General features: G+C 46.0%; 1 protein-coding gene across 12 annotated transcripts in view; it reads left to right on the forward strand.

The window, feature by feature from the left end:
- Positions 1 to 19,265, forward strand: part of RYR1 (ryanodine receptor 1) — a 204,767-nt gene that overhangs the window by 120,786 nt on the left and 64,716 nt on the right. For all 12 annotated transcript variants that reach the window (XM_081018547.1, XM_081018554.1, XM_081018555.1 and 9 more), the window contains 16 exons: positions 1,151 to 1,229; positions 1,349 to 1,438; positions 2,256 to 2,396; positions 3,596 to 3,670; positions 3,791 to 3,866; positions 3,989 to 4,112; positions 5,890 to 6,005; positions 6,976 to 7,043; positions 9,061 to 9,182; positions 10,234 to 10,283; positions 10,567 to 10,627; positions 12,852 to 13,090; positions 14,967 to 15,048; positions 16,294 to 16,424; positions 17,284 to 17,598; positions 18,089 to 18,329. In XM_081018547.1, the coding sequence (XP_080874673.1) occupies positions 1,151 to 1,229; positions 1,349 to 1,438; positions 2,256 to 2,396; positions 3,596 to 3,670; positions 3,791 to 3,866; positions 3,989 to 4,112; positions 5,890 to 6,005; positions 6,976 to 7,043; positions 9,061 to 9,182; positions 10,234 to 10,283; positions 10,567 to 10,627; positions 12,852 to 13,090; positions 14,967 to 15,048; positions 16,294 to 16,424; positions 17,284 to 17,598; positions 18,089 to 18,329 (2,010 nt within the window). The remainder of the gene's footprint in view (positions 1 to 1,150; positions 1,230 to 1,348; positions 1,439 to 2,255; positions 2,397 to 3,595; positions 3,671 to 3,790; positions 3,867 to 3,988; positions 4,113 to 5,889; positions 6,006 to 6,975; positions 7,044 to 9,060; positions 9,183 to 10,233; positions 10,284 to 10,566; positions 10,628 to 12,851; positions 13,091 to 14,966; positions 15,049 to 16,293; positions 16,425 to 17,283; positions 17,599 to 18,088; positions 18,330 to 19,265) is intronic.

A 19,265-nucleotide genomic window follows, 5' to 3' on the forward strand; every position in this document is an offset into this window, starting at 1 on the left:
ATGTCTTCTAAAAGTCTGGTAGTTGTTGTTCTCTTTGACATCTGCTAGGAGGGCGTTCCACAGGGCGGGTGCCACTACCGAGAAGGCCCTCTGCCTGGTTCCCTGTAGCTTGGCTTCTTGCAACGAGGGAACCACCAGAAGGCCCTTGGCACTGGACCTCAGCGTCCGGGCAGAACGATGGGGGTGGAGACACTCCTCAGTGCAGAAGGACGCACATGGCGTAGTGGTTAGGATGCCGATTCAAATCCCCGTTTGGCTGCGAAGCTCATGCTAGTTATCATCTCTCAGACCTAATCTACCTCACAGGGCTGTTGTGAGGAGCAAAATGGGGAGGACGTGTATACCACTTGTAGCTCCTTGAAGGAAAGGCGGGAGATCTGTGGCGTAATAAAAATAAACATAAACGTTAGCAGGCCTGCTGAGGTAATGCCAGTGCAGGGGTAGACAGTGAACTTTTAGGGAAAGATTGAAAGAGGGGAAGAGGGATTTAGCCTTTCTGTCAGGAGCTCGTCCTACACTCGAGTAGGATCCTGGTAGAGACACATTCCCAACTGGCATGTTCTCTCCCTCCTGGTCGATCGTTCGGGAGCTTCAAAAGCTTTCTTCAGCCCGAACATCACAGCGACTGATGCCAACCAACACCAGCACACTTAGGGACCCGCAGAGTCTGCGCAGTTCGCTTGACAGACCTCAGCAGCTCAGCATTTTGGCTAATCTACTTTATTTACATATAAACACACACGGAGCACTGCAACATGGCTCCCCCTCTCTCTAGCATCAGACAGCAAAGAGAAAAAAAACAAAGGACAATAGTCCCACTTCACGGAACATAGTAACACAAACATCCTGTCTCCGTCATTTTCCACTCTGTGGAGTCAAAACATATACCATCATGTGATAGACAAAAATTCCCATGACTGCAATCATGGAGCAGGAATTCTAACACTTTCTGCTCCTTGCTAAAAACGCCCTCCAACTCCTTCAGTATTTCCTTCCTCTCCTGGATTTATTCCAGGCTGCAGAATCCAGTGCTGAGAGTGGGCGGGAATAATTAAACATTGCAGACCCAGGTATGGGCACTGCTCCTGCCTGTCACTTCTCCCCTGTAACTGCCCAGCCTCGCATCTGATGAAAACGTTCTTTCTTGCAGCGTCATCATTCCTGAGAGGCTGGACTCCTTCATCAACAAGTATGCTGAGTATACCCATGAGAAGTGGGCCTTTGACAAGGTAAGGAGCCTCCACGTGACCCTACACACACACCTTCCAAGCTCCAGGAAGATGAGGCTCTCTGCCTCCGTCTGCTTGGAAGGAAATGGATATGACACCATTTGATCTCCCACTTGCAGATTCAGAATAACTGGTCGTTTGGGGAGGTGGTCGATGAAGAGGCTAAGACGAACCCCATGCTGCGACCTTACAAAACGTTCTCGGAAAAGGTAAATATTGCACCCTGTAGAAGCCGGGTAGAACCTTTGGACTCCCGAGTCCAGTTGCAAGCTAAAGGCAAAAGTCACAGAATTCTGGTGCTTGACAGACCAACTGAATCTGAAATTTAGAATTTCAGACCAAAAGGAAATGCATTTTAAAAATAGGATTTTGGCACTGTCCATCAGACTAAACCTTATTGTGGGGGGGGGGGGGGGAAAGCATTTTAAAGCAGAAATAATTATTCAGGTAGCAGATGAATATTTTGTATCATTAAAATGTCAGGAATCCAGCTGGTTACAAGATTAGGAATGTTATAACACTTTCAAATGAAGAGATGAAAATTGGATTTCTTGCTTGCAGATATATATTTTTAATATATTTTTATTAAAGATTTTCTTGGTTTGCAAAAGTATGTGCAATGTCTCTTTTCAAGTTACATTTTTTACAGATCGGTTTCATTTGTTGAGACATTAGTGTTACATTAGGAAGAAAAGGGGGAAAGAGGTGGAGGGGGGAATGGTTAGTGGGGGTGGAGATTTGACTTAGAAATATTCAGTTGGCTATCAGTCACCTTGTTAGAGAGCTCTCCTCTTATGTGGCCAGACTGGATCGTAATAGAATTCTCAGGATGTAATGGGGCACCACAGCTTACCGTATTTACTCAAGTCTAATGCGCCATCGAATCTAATGTGCACCTTAATTTTCGCAACCTAATTTGGCCAAAAAAAGGTGAGCAGTAGATTTGAGTAAATGCGGTGATTCTTCGCCATAGTCCTTTCTCTCCTTCTCTGTCCAAAATTTAACATGACTTTTCCCTTTCTGTAGGATAAGGAAATTTACCGCTGGCCCATCAAGGAGTCTCTGAAGGCCATGATCGCTTGGGAGTGGACTGTTGAGAAGGCCCGGGAGGGCGAAGAGGAGAAGACCGAGAAGAAAAAGACTCGCAAGATCTCACAAACAACCCAGGTATGACCCGATGTGTCTTAGGAGGAGAAAGAACATCTGGGGGTTGGAACTAAGGGAAAATAGTACATGTTTCTTGCCCTAGATGCGAAGCCCCTTGGGAGGCCACAATTTTGAGAGGGTTGTGTGGCTTCTTAACCCCCTTTCCTATTTCCTCCTTCTGTCACGGTCCGGTTCAAGGGCGATCAAAGTCCCGGCTGGGGATGTCGGGATCGGGGGCGGGGTGGGAGCAGGAACGGGAGTCCAGAAGCCAGGAGTCAGGAAGCCAAGAGTCTGAGGGTCAGAGAGCCGGGAGTCAAGAAGCCAAGGGTCCAAGGGTCCAAAAGCAAGGAGTCACGAAGTCAGGGGTCCGAGGATCAAGAAGCAAGGAGACAAGGAACCCAACACAGCAAGGCAGGGAACGTGTTGCTGTGGCAAAGAGCCGAAGGGAAAATGCTGACCTTATATCCCTTCCCGATATAATTTCTGACTTTTTCTGTGTGTAGATCCACCCACACTTTGAAAAGTTGCAATTTAGGGAGTATAGCTCAGACTTCCTCAACCTGTTTAGGGAAGCTTTTAATGTTTGATGTACTACAGTATTTTAATGTTTTTTGGAAGCCGCCCAGAGTGGCTGGGGAAGCCCAGCCAGATGGGTGGGGTATAAATAAACTATTATTATTATTATTATTATTATTATTATTATTATTACTACCTCGGGCCCTCCAGATGATAGATAGATAAATTTCATTCACATTAGCCAATGGCCATAGCAACATAAAACAAGCAATGTATACAATTTAAAATACAACAGTGGGTAAAAAGGACAATCAAATGACCAAGATTATCGTTCAGATAGTGGCCCTTAATCTCATTGCACCCTCGATAAACCTAGCAACCTTTGCTGTAGTCTGATCATTTTGATCTGATAAATGAAAGAACAAGGTGGCCGCAGATGGGCGGCCTGGGATGGTAAGTAAGAGTGGGGTGATGATCTCATTCCTCAGATCTTTATAAAGGGGACAGGACAGGCGAAGATGAGCCACTGTTTCCAGATTCGATGGACCAGTTGTCTAAGGCAGCTTCCAGCATTTATGCGGGAAAGAGGCATCCAGAAAATTTGACCTAGCGCAAGAGAAAGGAGTCAAGGGTGGAGGCGATGGTGGTGTGGGGGAGACAATGGCGTCCAGTGAGCGGTCTTTGTTCTTATGTGTCCCCCTTAGACCTATGACCCCAGCCATGGCTACAACCCTCAGCCCATTGACCTGTCTGGAGTGACCCTTTCCAGGGAACTTCAGGTGAGTGAGCACAAAGCAGAGCGGGAAAATCCCTCAGTCGTCGTAACTTACCCAAATATATAATTTCTTCCACTTTTGACCACGTCTTCTCCTCGCCCCACCACTGGTCTCTCTCCACAGGCCATGGCAGAGCAGCTGGCTGAGAACTACCACAACACCTGGGGACGCAAGAAGAAGCTGGAACTGGAAGCCAAAGGTGAGCCTCTGCATCTTCTTCTTCTTCTTTCTGCCTTTCCTTTTATCGGGGGCTGTTGTTCTCTCCCCTTTCCCCCCTCCCAGCAGGCTTCATGCCTCCTCTTTCTCTTTCCTCCCCCCCAGGGGGTGGCACCCATCCCCTGCTGGTGCCTTATGATACGCTGACGGCCAAGGAGAAGGCCCGAGACCGAGAAAAGGCCCAGGAGTTGCTCAAATTCCTCCAGCTTAATGGCTATGCAGTGACAAGGTGAGCCTGGAAGGAGACGGGGTGGGGTGGGGTGGGTGGGTGGGCGAGATCGCGCACACACACATGCACACTGATGACATGTTCTGTATAAAAAAGGTAAGAGATGGGGGAACGTATGCTACATGCTCTGGGGCAGGCACCCCCAAACTCGGCCCTCCAGCTGTTTTGGGACTACACTTCCCATCATATACAATTGGGAATACAATTCCAGTATATTCCAGTATTCCAGGAATACATTTCCAGTATATCTGAAGGAGCGTCTCCAGCCCCATTGTTCTACCCGGACACTGAGGTCTAGCTCCGAGGGCCTTCTGGCGGTTCCCTCACTGCGAGAAGTGAGGTTACAGGGAACCAGGCAGAGGGCCTTCTTGGTAGTGGCGCCTTCCCTGTGGAGCGCCCTCCCACCAGATGTCAAAGAGAACAACAACTACCAGACTTTTAGATGACATCTGAAGGCAGCCCTGTTTAGGGAAGCTTTTAATGTTTGAGGCATTACTGTATTTTAATATTATGTTGGAAGCTGTCCAGAGTGGTATTTATTATAAATATATTATTATTATTATTATTATTATTAATCCCTGACCACTGGCCCTGTTAGCTAGGGGTGATGGGAGTTGTAGTCCCAAAACAGCTGGAGCGCCAAGTTTAGGGGATGCCTGCTCTAGAGATAACCACCTTGCCTATGGGATTTGCTCTAGCTGCCAGTCTGCTACTGGGTCAAGTTCAAGGTATTGGTGGTAACATTTAAATCCCTATACTTACTAATGTGCTCTGGTCCATGGGGTCACGAACAGTCGGACACGACTAAACGACTAAACAACAACAACAACTTACTAATGTATGATCTGGTTGAAATTATTATATAACAATAATAATAAAGCCAGTTTAACCCATTTAGGATTTCACCGCAGACACTCCCTTTTTGCAACTCATTATAGGGGAGGAGGGTTAGGAAGGATTCCACAGCACCCCTGGTAATTATCTGCTTTATTTATTTTATTTAGCAAAATTTATATGCTGCTTTATAAGCTTTATATGCTGCATTAGGAGGGACGCGGGTGGCGCTGTGGGTTAAACCACAGAGCCTAGGACTTGCCGATCAGAAGGTCGGTGGTTCAAATCCCCACGACAGGGTGAGCTCCCGTTGCTCGGTCCCTGCTCCTGCCCACCTAGCAGTTCAAAAGCACGTCAAGTGCAAGTAGATAAATAGGTACCACTCTGGTGGGAAGGTAAACGGCATTTCCGTGCGCTGCTGTGGTTTGCCACAAGCGGCTTAGTCATGCTGGCCACATGACCCGGAAGCTGTACGCCAGCTCCCTCGGCCAATAAAGCGAGATGAGCGCCGCAACCCCAGAGTCGGTCACGACTGGACCTAATGGTCAGGAGTCCCTTTACCTTTACCTATATGCTGCTTTGTAATTATTTTTTTTAAATCCCTTAAGTAGTTTACATAAAATGGTCCAAAATATCCATTAAGAAAATAGTGATGGAACAGATTTTAATAGCACCAACATTTTAAAAAAAGGAAACAGAAATATATGCACGCATGCACACATAAACACATTTTGCTTTGCCTCTTTTGAAAACCTGGCTTCTCTAGGGTCCCCGGATGTTGTTGTGCTACAACTCCTATCATCTGTCGTGAGAAGGGCCAGCAGTCGGGGATGATGGGGGTAGTAGTCCAAGAACATCTGGGGACCCAAGGTGGAGAGAGGCTGCTCAAGAGTACCAGCAAAAACCTGTCTCACTATCTCCCCATTCTGTTTATCTCTCACAGGGGTTTGAAGGACATGGAACTGGACACATCGTCCATTGAGAAGCGGTTTGCCTATGGGTTCCTGCAGCAGCTGCTGAAGTGGATGGACATCTCTCAGGAGTTTGTGGCCCACCTGGGTAAAGGAGCTGTGATTATGTCCCCCGCCCCCAGTAGCTTCCTCCGGAACCTGTGAGGAGCTACACACTGACCCCTGTAGCGCTCCACATCTCCAGGGACTCTGTGGGTGGGGAAGAAGGGAGCTTTAGAATGAGCCGTTTCAACTCACTTAGGATGGGAATGGAGACTAGTGTAGCAAAGCCAGTTGAGCCAGAACTCTATTCTCAGTTCTGGGAAAGGGACAGCAGTTCAGTTAAAGCATGTTAGTGTATAGGAGTAAGGACACCTGGATTCGCTTTGTCAAATGCGGTTGGGAAGTGTGAGTCTGCTTTGCGTTCTGTTTTGAAGCTTTGGGCTCATCCTCACTGTGCTTTCTAGGCAAAGGTCTAAGTGCTTCCCCTGCTTTCCCCAGGAAAAAAACAACACTCTTTAATGCTGAATTGCAACAAATGGCAAATCAGGTCTTCTACGGATTGCCATTTGCTCTGACTCAGCAGTAAAGAGCATAAAGCGTTTGGACCCGCGCTTAGAAACATGGCACAGAATAAAGTCTGGATGAGCCCTTACTGATCCCTGGGCCAAAGACCAAACCATTTTGGAATGCTTCCAACGAGTCCTTGTTTTTGGCTGGGATTCAGCACCATACCACCAAATTTGGGCTGACCTGTTGCCCTTGTGCAGCAAACTCACTCTCTCACCCCCAGAGCAGGATTTTTTTTGGTGCACTGGGGTAACATTGGCTTGACACAATGTCACCTAACCTTGCTGCAAAGGTATTGGGATTAATACTCAATAAATAAATAACTCAAACCACCCTGCGAACTTTGTGCTAACCAGGCAGGACGAATGCTCAGTAAGTCAGCTGTCTGGAAGCCAGCTCCTTTTCTCAATTGTTAGGGACACGGGTGTGTATTTGTTGCATGTGAGTGTGCCTTATCCCTCTCGCTTCTCACACCTTGGTGGAACTCACTGGGATTCTTCCTGCTTCAGACGCCGTGGTAAGCAGTGGCCGGGTGGAGAAATCCCCTCATGAACAAGAGATCAAGTTCTTTGCCAAGGTAAGTTGACCTTTCTCTCTTCCTCTTTCCCTTGGGGACTGGGGAGGTTTTCCTTCCCTAAACAGAGCATCAGCTGTACTTAGCGAAGTTGGTGAATTCCATCGGAACTGAAAACAGGAGCAGAAATTTTTGTGATTTGCATGTTTGCCATGTGGGGACTTTTAGGGAAGCAGGAGAGGATATATTATTTTATGATATCCTTCCTAACTTGCGTCAGCAAGTTCTATAACTTAGCAGAGTTGTTAAACAATCCCCCTTTTAAATTACGCAGTGGAAGTGTTCTGGGCCCATAACCCTTTGTGAGGGGGACATAAAAAAATTCCTTCCAGTAGCACCTTAGAGATCAACTAAGTTTGTTATTGGTATGAGCTTTCGTGTGCATGTATATTATTTTATGATATCCTTCCTAACTTGCGTTAGCAAGTTCTATAACTTAGCAGAGTTGTTAAACAATCCTCCTCTTAAATTACACAGCGGTTAGCTAGTTGCAGGCTCGTCTGAGCCTCACTATTTAGGATTCCTGATACGACCCCTTTTTATATCCCTCCTAAAAGAATAGACACGACCAGCTGATTAAAGTTAGCATAAAACTAGTTTACTTACAATCATCCAGTTCACAATAAGATCCCTGAGGGCAGACTTAATTTACAGAACAACATATAACTATGTGAATTATCCCCTAAGGGAAATAGTCTCAAGTGACTGCGACTCAGCGGTCACTTCTCCTAACTCTTCGGAAGACAAAATGGAGAACAAGAAGAGCAGAACATGGAGGCCGTGTGCTCCTCTGTCCAAGAACAGGCCACCCCCACATTCAGTCACATGCAAAGGAAGTCTGTCCCAGCTCAGGAGGAACTAGCAAGTTTTCTCCTGAGTAATACAAAGCATTCCCCAGCATGTGCATTGTAGGCATGTTGTATTTGACTGCAATACGTTTTTACATCCCACACGCCAGAGGTCAGGAACGGAAAGCACAAAAGCGAATACAAATTGTGTCCACTATTGCTTCAATTTAAACCCGCAAACATCACATAAATAATCACATTTATTCACTATGTAGCTTTTGACATTTCCCTCTTCATATCGTGGCAGGGAATGGCATAAAAACCAACAACGTAATGACCTTTGTAAAGCAAGTACAGTGGTACCTCAGGTTACATATGCTTCAGGTTACATATACTTCAGGTTACAGACTCCGCTAACCCAGAAATAGTACCTCGGGTTAAGAACTTTGCTTCAGGATGAGAACAGAAATCGTGCTCCGGCGGCGCGGCAGCATCAGGAGGTCCCATTAGCTAAAGTGGTGCTTCAGGTTAAGAACAGTTTCAGGTTAAGAACGGACCTCCGGTATTGACATATAAGCTACGGGACAAGGATAACTGTGACTTTAAGGATGAATGGGAACCTTTCACAAAATATTTGAAGACGCAACAAAGCGAACTGGACTCCTTGGCAGGTTTTGAATAAACATTCACAATTTTTTTACTGATAATAATCAGCTAAACAGTTTGAGGATCTATACAACTGTGTAACATGCAGAAAATAGCATTAGTGGAGAAACCAAAGACTGGAACTGAGGGAAGTCGGGGGGTGGGGTGGGGGGATGGGTTCTGTGGGGGGGGGGAGGAAAAATGGGGGGGGGAATAAGGATATGTTTTTGGAAAATATGTTTTGTTATAACTTTGAATAATAATAATTAAAAAAAAAGAACGGACCTCCGGAACGAATTAATTACTTAACCCGAGGTACCACTGTACATGGGGATGAATCCGACGTAATGCTAAGGAGCTGCTTTCATTAGCAGAAGGGTTTCTGCTTGCCCAATGTAACGATTCCCCTCTCTCCCTCTGCCCTGTGCTGTTCTGGAGGTAATTCCAACCACCACCACCCCAAACCAATGGGGAGGAGAGAGGTGACTGCCTCTTTGTCCTAGCAGACGTTCTTGAGTTTAAACCCAGCCCAAAATACATCACAAACCTGCACGCCATCTTATTTAATATTTATGCTCCCCTATCAGATCCTGCTGCCCCTCATCAACCAGTACTTCACCAATCACTGCCTCTACTTCTTGTCCACACCGGCCAAAGTCCTAGGCAGCGGAGGCCATGCGTCCAACAAGGAGAAGGAGATGATAACCAGGTGAGTACCTAGGAAACACCAGAAAGAACTGGATGCTTGTCTGTGTGTGAGAGTGTGCACAAAGGGTTACACCAGGCTTCCTCAACCTCGGCCCTCCAGATGTTTTTGGCCTACAACTCCCATGATCCCTAGCTAGCAGGACCAGTGGTCAGGGATGATGGGGGTTGTAGTCTCCAAACATCTGGAGGGCCGAGGTTGAGGAAGCCTGGTGTAACACTTTCAAGTTGGTTGTAAAGTGTAAAGTGGGGACAAACTTGTGTTTGCAAATATATGCTTGTTATACAGATAGGCAGTGGTTCACTGTGAGAAGATGTTCAAACCAAGGTTTGCTAGCTAGTAATGTGTGAAAAATGGCTCTTGTTAGAGCTGAGATGAAACTTTTTGCAAATGCAAAGTTTGCCTGAATTGGACTCCTTTTTAAATTTCGCATATTTGCATATTTCAGCTTTGAAATATAAAACTTTGGAGGTTTTGTTGTTGTTTTAAGGATGGAGAAAGCCTTGTGTATTAACTATAAGGCAATAATAATTTACAAATAGAATTTCTAAATTTGAATGTTGTATTTACCCATTAAACCTCTCAACAGCCTGGATCCAACGGCATCCATGACTGGGAATTTTGTTGAGGGAAAGGGAGAGGAACCATCAAGCAGAGAGGATATGAAGTCACATTTTTTTGCAAATAAAATGTTTCTGTTCGAAAACTCCTAACCCCTTCCCTCCCAAAATTAATTTCAGGCCACATGTCTTTGTGCACATGGGTTTAATATTTTTTTATTGAGACTTGGGAACACCTGTTTTGGGGGGAAAGGTTGCATGTGAAGCAACTCGGAGCTCTGAATTCTGCCTCTTGCATTCTTTTTCTGGCCGGGCATATGAGTTTTATGTGCATGAATGTAGGAAGGTAGAGGCATGTACACCGTCCTCTTCAAGCTGCCTCAACGAGGCTCCGAGGCCCCGTCCGCCCTCCCCTCTTCCCCATCGATGTGCACTCCTCTTTCCAACAATCTCTTTCATTCTCTCCTTCTACCTCTCTCTTTTCCGCCCTTCAGCCTTTTCTGCAAACTGGCAGCCCTAGTCAGGCACCGGGTCTCTCTCTTCGGTAAGCTTCATCCTTCCTCTGCTCCTGTCCTGGGGTGGGCAGGCGGTCTCAGCCTCCTCTCCTCTTCATTTCTCCTCCCTCTTGTCAGCTCAGTGGGGGTTTTTTTGCGCCCACGAGTCTGCTCTCCCTCCTGCACCCTGACTTCCCTCACCCTGTGCTACCTCAGCCATGAACAAAGCTGCTGCCCTTTTGCTTCTCCCACCACCTGTATTGCTCTAACCTGTGCATCTAGTCCATTTTCCTGAACCCAGGCCCTAAATCTGGGTCTTCTGTCTCCATCCAGGGACGGATGCCGCTGCTGTGGTTAACTGCCTGCACATCCTTGCCCGCTCTTTGGATGCCAGGTGAGTAGTCAGTCAGTCAGTCCGTTTTATTGCACATAGCCAAAGGCTGCCACAACGTACACAGAATCATTCAACAGTTAAAAGAAAATATACTGGATTGATACAAAAAACTTAAAACATTTATATTATCAAGACGTTACCTACTCTAAACTGAGCTATAGTAAAGGTAAAGGGACCCCTGACCATTAGGTCCAGTCGTGGCCGACTCTGGGGTTGCGGCGCTCATCTCGCTTTATTGGCCGAGGGAGCCGGCATACAGCTTCCGGGTCATGTGGCCAGCATGACTAAGCCGCTTCTGGCGAACCAGAGCAGCGCACGGAAACGCCGTTTACCTTCCCGCCGGAGTGGTACCTATTTATCTACTTGCACTTTGAAATGCTTTCGAGCTGCTAGGTTGGCAGGAGCAGGGATCGAGCAACGGGAGCTCACCCCGTCGCGGGGATTCGAACCGCCGACCTTCCGATTGGCAAGTCCTAGTCTCTGTGGTTTAACCCACAGCACCACCTGCGTCCCTAAACAGAGCCATAAAAGTACCTTAATATACAAGTTAAGACATTAAACAATAAAAATTATAAGCTAAAATTATCACATGACCACTAATATATTAAAAAATGATGTTAATTAATACAATGTGCAATTATATTTGGAGTTTGGTGATTAAGATAGAATATAGCTTGATGTAGATAGGGTCAAATAAATACATCTCCATTACAGTTGGTGGCTACCTTGGCTATATAATTTGCTCTAATGTTCCTAGCAGCAGTTGCAAAGAGTGCTACACGCCAGGTCACATACTTATCTGTGTCTGCGAGGAGATATAAAATCATGTCAGAGGGGTTCTGGTCAGGGGACCTTGTCATTAGAGGTGCTAAAAAATCTTTATCTTGCTTCATTATATAAACCAGGTGAGTAATAATCCCAAATAATCCCTCACATCTGCACACCTGCAGAGAAGACCTATAAAGATGCATGGCTCACAGAAGATTGCCTCCCTTCTCTGTTTTGTGTGAATGAATCGATTTAAATACTGTGTATCTGCATTCACCAAAAATGTTTTCTGCAGAGTTTGCACATAGATGCCTCTTGTTATTTTTGTTTCCAATTACGTTCAGTTGTTTACGGTCTGGATTTTGTGATATTCTTTCCTCTCCTGTTAAACGTTTAATTGGTTATGTTTCTTATGTAACATAAGAACATAATCAAAAAGTTTTTTTATGTATAAAAAAAGATTTTTTTAAACTGCAGCTGCTTTAGATGTTTTTAACTATACCTGTTTTTAGAATGTTTTGAGTGGGTTTTTTTTAGAATGCTTTTAAAAATTGCTTGTGATGGATGTGTTTGCTGCCCTGGGCTTACTTTGGAGGGAAGGCAGGATAAACCATAATGATAATAAATGTAAAAAAGTAATAAGTGCAGCAAACAGTGTTGATGGATAAACTGACCGGGCAAATGTGAGGACAGAGACTGATGGCTTTATTGACGTTTGGCCTTGCTTTGATACATATGTCGCACAAAGAGAGCATCATGCAGTGAACACCCAGTGAACATGGCCATCTCTGGGAGGACGTACTGGGTGGAGGGGCAAATGATTCTTTTAACGTACGATCTAACTATACATTTTTGTGTGCCGGTAAGATCAAGTGCTTCTTCCTGCGGTTGTCTGGGAGTTTGGAAGTATTTACTACACTGCCTGGTTACAGCTGGGGACACATTTGTGTGGGGTTTTTTTGTTTTGTTATTTATTTATCGTATTATTATTGAATAAGAAGTGGGACGTGGGTGGCGCTGTGGGTTAAACCACAGAGCCTAGGACTTGCCGATCAGAAGGTTGGCGGTTCGAATCCCCGCAATGGGGTGAGCTCCTGTTGCTCGGTCCCTGCTGCTGCCAACCTAGCAGTTCAAAAGCACATCAAAGTGCAAGTAGATAAGTAGGTACCGGTCCGGCAGGAAGGTAAATGGCGTTTCCGTGCGCTGCTCTGGTTCGCCAGAAGCGGCTTAGTCATGCTGGCCACATGACCCGGAAGCTGTATGCCGGCTCCCTCGGCCAGTAAAGTGAGATGAGCGCCACAACCCCAGAGTTGGCCACGACTGGACCTAATGGTCAGGGGTCCCTTTACCTTTTACCTTATTGAATAATAAACCCAATTAAATGTTGCCAATTAAATGTAGGGCCTCTTTGCTCGTCACCCTGTGCAAATCTGATCCCGGCACCTCCTCCCTGCAGGACAGTGATGAAATCGGGGCCTGAGATTGTGAAGGCCGGCCTGCGCTCTTTCTTTGAAGGGGCCTCGGACGACATTGAGAAGATGGTGGAGAACCTCAAGCTGGGCAAAGTGTCGCAGTCCCGCACCCAGGTCAAGGGCGTGGGCCAGAACATCACCTACACCACCGTGGTCCTGCTGCCGGTGCTGACCTCCATCTTCGAGCACATCGCCCAGCACCAGTTTGGGGATGACGTCATCTGTGAGCAAACATTTGAAGCAGCAGGGGGGATGAGTGGGTGGAGCGCGGCTTCGAGGCATGGATAGGCCTGAATAGGTTGGTTGCTGTTAGCAATGCAACTAGGCCTTGAATGAGCTGCGTAGGCTACACTGATCGCACCAGGGCAAGGATGGTGATTTAGGGGTGAGGAAGAAATTTGGTTCGCTCTGCAGTTTAATGGAAACCTAGCTGTTTTGCACTCCTCAAAACAATACAGTGGTACCTCGGGTTACATACGCTTCAGGTTACATACGCTTCAGGTTACAGACTCCGCTAACCCAGAAATAGTGCTTCAAGTTAAGAACTTTGCTTCAGGATGAGAACAGAAATCGTGCTCTGGTGGCGCGGCGGCAGCGGGAGGCCCCATTAGCTAAAGTGGTGCTTCAGGTTAAGAACAGTTTCAGGTTAAGAACGGACCTCCAGAATGAATTAAGTACTTAACCCGAGGTACCACTGTACATGAAACCGAAATGTGGTGTAGTGGTTAAGAGCGGTGGACTCGTAATCTGGTGAACCGGGTTCGATTCCCTTCTCCTCCACATGCAGCTGCTGGGTGACCTTGGGCCAGTCACACTTCTCTGAAGTCTCTCAGCCTCACTCACCTCACAGAGTGTTTTTTTTTTTTTTATAAGATATTTATTGAAGTTTTCAAGATACTACAAAACACACACACAAAAAAGAAAATACAAAGTAAAAATATTTAAAAACAATTCCTTCCTTCCATTACTTAACCTTCATTTGCTTAGTTCCAGGACCTCCTCACACCTCCCTTTTTTGTATTCCAGTTCAATTATTTCATTCAGCAAATCCCTCCCCTCTTTATGTATCCTAATCATTAATCATAAAGTATTATATTTTTGTATTTTTACATATTAATAATCCATTTTATCATATTCCTTGTAACCTTTCAGCTAAAGTTCACTTAGTTTCTATCCAACATCATTCTAGCATTCATTAATTTTACAATATTTCTGTAAATAGTCTTTAAACTTTTTCCAATCTTCCTCCATCGACTCTTCTCCCTGGTCTTGGATTCTGCCAGTCATTTCCGCCAATTCCATATAGTCCATCACAGAGTGTTTGTTGTGGGGGGAGGAAGGAAAAGGAGAATGTTAGCCGCTTTGAGACTCCTTCAGGTAGTGATAAAGCGGGATATCAAATCCAAACTCTTCTCTTCTTCTATATCCTTCGAATTTTGTGAAGCGGCTTCCCAACCAATTATCGTGCACCCAAATACTTATATGTGGGGAAAGCATGCACAAAGATCCATGTATCGGTGAAAATAACATACAAAAGAAGAAGAAGCATTTTATTAGCAGGGAAGTTTTAAAAAAAAAAATACACGAAGCCAAATGGCATAGAAATCTGCATATATTAGGAGAAACCGACATTAATGAAGAGTTGGAAAAATAATAATGGTTGCAAACTGTTGGGGAAATGTGCTTCATTGAAAACTGAGAAATTGAAAAGGACAGGTTTGACCATCGCTAGTGTAAATGGAGCCTAGTTGTGTGTTTTTTAAAAATAAACACTTTATTGAATTGCAGTAACAGAAACCAAACAATATCACAAGCAGAAAAAGAAAAATAACCAATTACACAAAAGAAAAAATAAAATAAAAATAACACACCAAAAATACATAAAAACATAGACTTCCTTCCACCCAGTTTTTTGGGGGTGTAGCAGAGGCGGTGGTGAGGGGCCTGGTGGTCTTGGCTGAACCCCAGGATACATCCGAGGCGATGATGTTGGGGAAACAGGAGCTTCGTATCTCTGACAACAGAAAGAAGAGAAAGAAGGAGAAGCTGTATGGATCTGGTCCTGAAACCAACACCCGTTTTTCTGTGTGTCCCCACAGTGGATGACGTGCAGGTGTCCTGCTACCGAACCCTATGCAGCATCTATTCCTTGGGCACTACCAAAAACCCTTATGTGGAGAGGTGAGCGCATTGTCACGAGAATCTTGGAGCAAGGGGTCTGTGCGCAATTGGGGGAAGGGGGGCGCTACTTATGCCCAGAGGAGGTAGAGCCCACACTGAAGTTCACACAATCAGGGTGTGGAACATAATTCGGAACCCAAATCACCCGTTGTGGGATGAGCAGGGCTTTGCAATGGAAACAAAGAGCACCGTTCGCTTTCTTTTCTTTCTTTTTTAAAATCCTTTTTATTGATTTTCCAATAAAAAACATCCAATTAATATATCCAATCATAAATAAAAACTAAAATAAAAAAGACCAAATTATAGTCCAAATTATAATTATTAATTTTTTGGAGCTCCCCAGGGTCTGGATCTCTGAAGCTTACCGTATTTTTCGCTCTATAGGACTCACCTTGTTTTAGAGGGGGAGAACAAGAAAAAAAAATCTCCCCCTCTCTGCTCAGCAGCCCTTCAGCGAAGCGGCAGGAGAAACGGAGCCCCTTCCATTTCTCCTCCCGCTTGGCTGAAAGGGCACTGCGCAGCTCTCCCTCTCTGCTGAAGCCAGGAGAGTCGTGCTCTCCCGGCTTCAGCAAAAGGAACCCGAAGCCTTCGGAGCAGAGTGCGAATTCAGGCGGCTATCCCTGAAGCCTGGGGAGCAAGAGGGGTCGGTGCACACCGACCCCTCTCGCTCTCCAGGCTTCAGCGAAAGCAACGCGAAGCCTCCGGAGTGTGGAGGGAGCATTCCCTCTGCGCTTCGGAGGCTTCGCATTGCTATTGCTGAAGCCAAGGAGCCTGCATTCGCTCCATAGGATGCACACACATTTCCCCTTAATTTTTGGAGGGGGGAAAGTGCGTCCTATAGAGCGAAAAATACGGTATCTCCACATCTCAGTGCTGCCTCTACTCGTTGTTTCCATATTTTCCCCATCTCGATTTTGACGCTTTATAATTCTCCGTCCCTGAGTCCACGATTCTCAATCATGTCAAACATCATATACTTTCACCCGTCGAATACAGCTTTATTAGTACATATTTTTCCAACTGTCTTTTTATCAGCGCAACTTCCTCTGACTCCATTCCAATCTGGGATGTTGTCCAAGTCTGTTATCTGAAGTTTAATGGCGCAGCAACTCCCAGTCATTAATTGTCCAAACCTTCCTTTTGAGCTTTATTGAACCAGTACCTTCCAAGTTAAATTGTTAGGCAGAGCACCTTTCGCTTTCAGTGCCTCTCACTTCTCCTTGTCTGTCTCCTCCAACTCTGCAGGCAGCGTCCGCAACTTGGTGAATGCTTGGCACGGCTGGCAGCAGCAATGCCCGTGGCCTTCCTGGAGCCTCATCTCAACGAATACAACCCCTTCTCTGTTTACACTACCAAATCACCCAGGGAGCGAGCAAGTGAGTACCTCTTTCCACCTGCCTTTCAGTAATAATAATAATAATAATAATAATAATAATAATAATAATATATTTATATCCTGCCCATCTGGCTGGGTTTCCCCAGCCACTCTGTTTTTGTTTTAAATAACTTTTATTCAAAATTAAAACAAAACATCCAGAAACATATCATCCTTATTTCCCCCTCCCATTTTTCCTCCCCCTCCCTCCCCCCACAATACCCACCCACCCCCACCCCCCGACTTCCCTCAGTTCCAGTCTTTGATTTCTCTAAAAATGCTGTTTTCTGCATGTTACACAGTTGTATAAATCCTCAAACTATTTAGCTGGTTATTATCAATAAAAAGTTTGTGAATGTTTATTCAAAACCAGCCAAGGAGTCCAGTTCGCTTTGTTGCATCTTCAAATACTTTGTAAATGGTTCCCATTCTTCTTCAAAGTCACAGTTATCCTTGTCCCGTAGCTTGTATGTCAGTTTTGCCAGTTCTGAATAGTCCATCAATTTTTCTTGCCATGATTCTTTGGTTGGGGTTTCTTCAGTCTTCCATCCTTGTGCTACCAGAACTCTCGCAGCCGTTGTCGCATACATGAAGATGTTTTTCAGCTTTTTGTGCAGATCTTTCCCTACAATCCCTAATAAAAAAGCTTCAGGGTTTTTTTTACAAATGTTAAATGGAACATTTTCTTCAATTCGTTGTATATCATTTCGGTTTCCCCAGCCACTCTGGGCGGCTTCCAATAGAATATTAAAATACAATAGTCTGTTAAACATTAAAAGCTTTCCTTGAATGTGTGGGTCGTTTTGCACCTCCTCTGTTCCCAATCCAAGGGTTTCATGCCCTCCCCTTTGCACCCCCAGTCCTAGGACTTCCAAACCGCGTGGAGGAGATGTGCCCAGACATCCCTGTCCTGGACAAGCTGATGAAGGACATCAGCGGGCTGGCGGAGTCAGGAGCCCGCTACACCGAGATGCCCCATGTGATCGAGGTCACCCTGCCGATGCTCTGCAACTACTTGCCCCGCTGGTGGGAGCGGGGCCCTGAAACCAACCCCCAGGGGCCCTGGTGCACGGATGTGACCTCCGACCAACTCAACACCTTGCTGGGCAACATCCTGAAGATCATCGTCAACAACCTGGGCATCGACGAAGCTTCCTGGATGAAGCGGTTGGCAGGTACGGAGGGTCAGAGAACAAGGAGGATGTGAATAGTAATAATAATAATAATAATAATAATAATAATAATAATAATAATTTTATTATTTATACCCCACCCATCTGACTGGGCTTCCCCAGCCACTCTGGGCAGCTTCCCAAAAAATATTAAAATACTGTAATACATCAAACATTAAAAGCTTCCCTAAACAGGGCTGCCTCCAGATGTCTTCTAAAAGTCTGGTAGTTGTTGTTCTCTTTGACATCTGGTGGGAGGGCGTTCCACAGGGCGGGTGCCACTACCAAGAATGCCCTCTGCCTAGTTCCCTGTAACTTGGCTTCTCGCAGTGAGGGAACCGCCAGAAGGCCCTCGGTGCTGGACCTCAGTGTCCGGGTACAACGATGGGGGTGTAGACGCTCCTTCAGATATACTGGACTGAAGCCGTTTATGTGGGATTTGAGGCACTTTTTCCCATCCGAAGCCCCATCTTCTTAATTCTTCCCCACGTAGTCTTCGCTCAGCCCATCGTCAGCAAAGCCAAGCCGGAACTGCTCCGCTCCCATTTCATTCCAACTATGGAGAAGCTGAAGAAGCGGTCTGGAAAAGTGGTGGCTGAGGAGGACCAGCTGCGTCTGGAGGCCAAGACCGAGTCGGAGGACGCCGAGCTGCTGATCAGGGACGAGTTCTCTGTGCTCTGCCGCGATCTCTACGCCCTATACCCCCTGCTCATCCGCTACGTTGACAACAGCAGGTACTTCGGATTTTGCACAGGGTGTTAACGCTTGCATGCAACACAGGTTTACAGCAGAGGTGGGGAACCTTAGGCCTAGGGGCCAAATGCAGCCTCCAGGTCTCTCTCTGGCCCTCTCCCCAGGCCACACTCCCTCTTCCCGGGCTTCACCCCTCACCACCCTGCTCCACACATCCCTGGGTCCTTGAACTTTACTGCTGCATTGTTTGAACATCAGTCTAGTCCTCACATAAATTCTGCTAGGTTAAATAATAATAATAATAATAATAATAATAATACCTTTATTGTCAATGAACAACCTGTGTACAATGAAATTAACCGAGCCTCCCTTCCCCCCACACAAACACTCAATCTCATTTCACTCTGTGTGCTTGTCGTACAACACACCAACCCTGAAAGTCAGTTGCACTATATTATTTTCCATTCAGCAGCCTAACAGCCCACGGATAGAAACTGTTTCTTAGCCTGTTGGTATAACCGATTATACTTCTATGTCTCCTGCCCGAGGGTAGAAGATGAAAGAGGTGCTGGCCCGGGTGTGAATCGTCCCTGAGGCAATGATCCCTTGCACTGTCATCTAGCGGGCTCAGGGGACACCCCATGATATCATGTGCTGTGTTCACCACCCTCTGTAAAGACTTTCTGTCCGTGGCTGTCAAGCCAATGTGCCACACTGTGATACAATATGAGAGTACGCTTTCTATTGTGGACCGGTAGAAGGAGGTCATCAATTGTCACACCAACGGTCAGGTACCAGGTTGGGTAGATGAGAACCACGAGTTCAGAGGCAGGAACATAGTCAAAGATGGGGTCCAGGGCAAGCGGCCTCTGCCGCTGCTCCATATCACAGTTACTCAGACTAAACAGCACAACTTGGAGCAAGCGAGTTGGCGAGGCTCCTGTTGCTTCCTCCAGTCACAGAGTTCCAGCTCTGGC

Source organism: Podarcis pityusensis, assembly GCF_964106645.2.
Source record: "Podarcis pityusensis genome assembly, chromosome: 8".
NCBI classification, from domain to species: Eukaryota; Metazoa; Chordata; class Lepidosauria; order Squamata; family Lacertidae; genus Podarcis; species Podarcis pityusensis.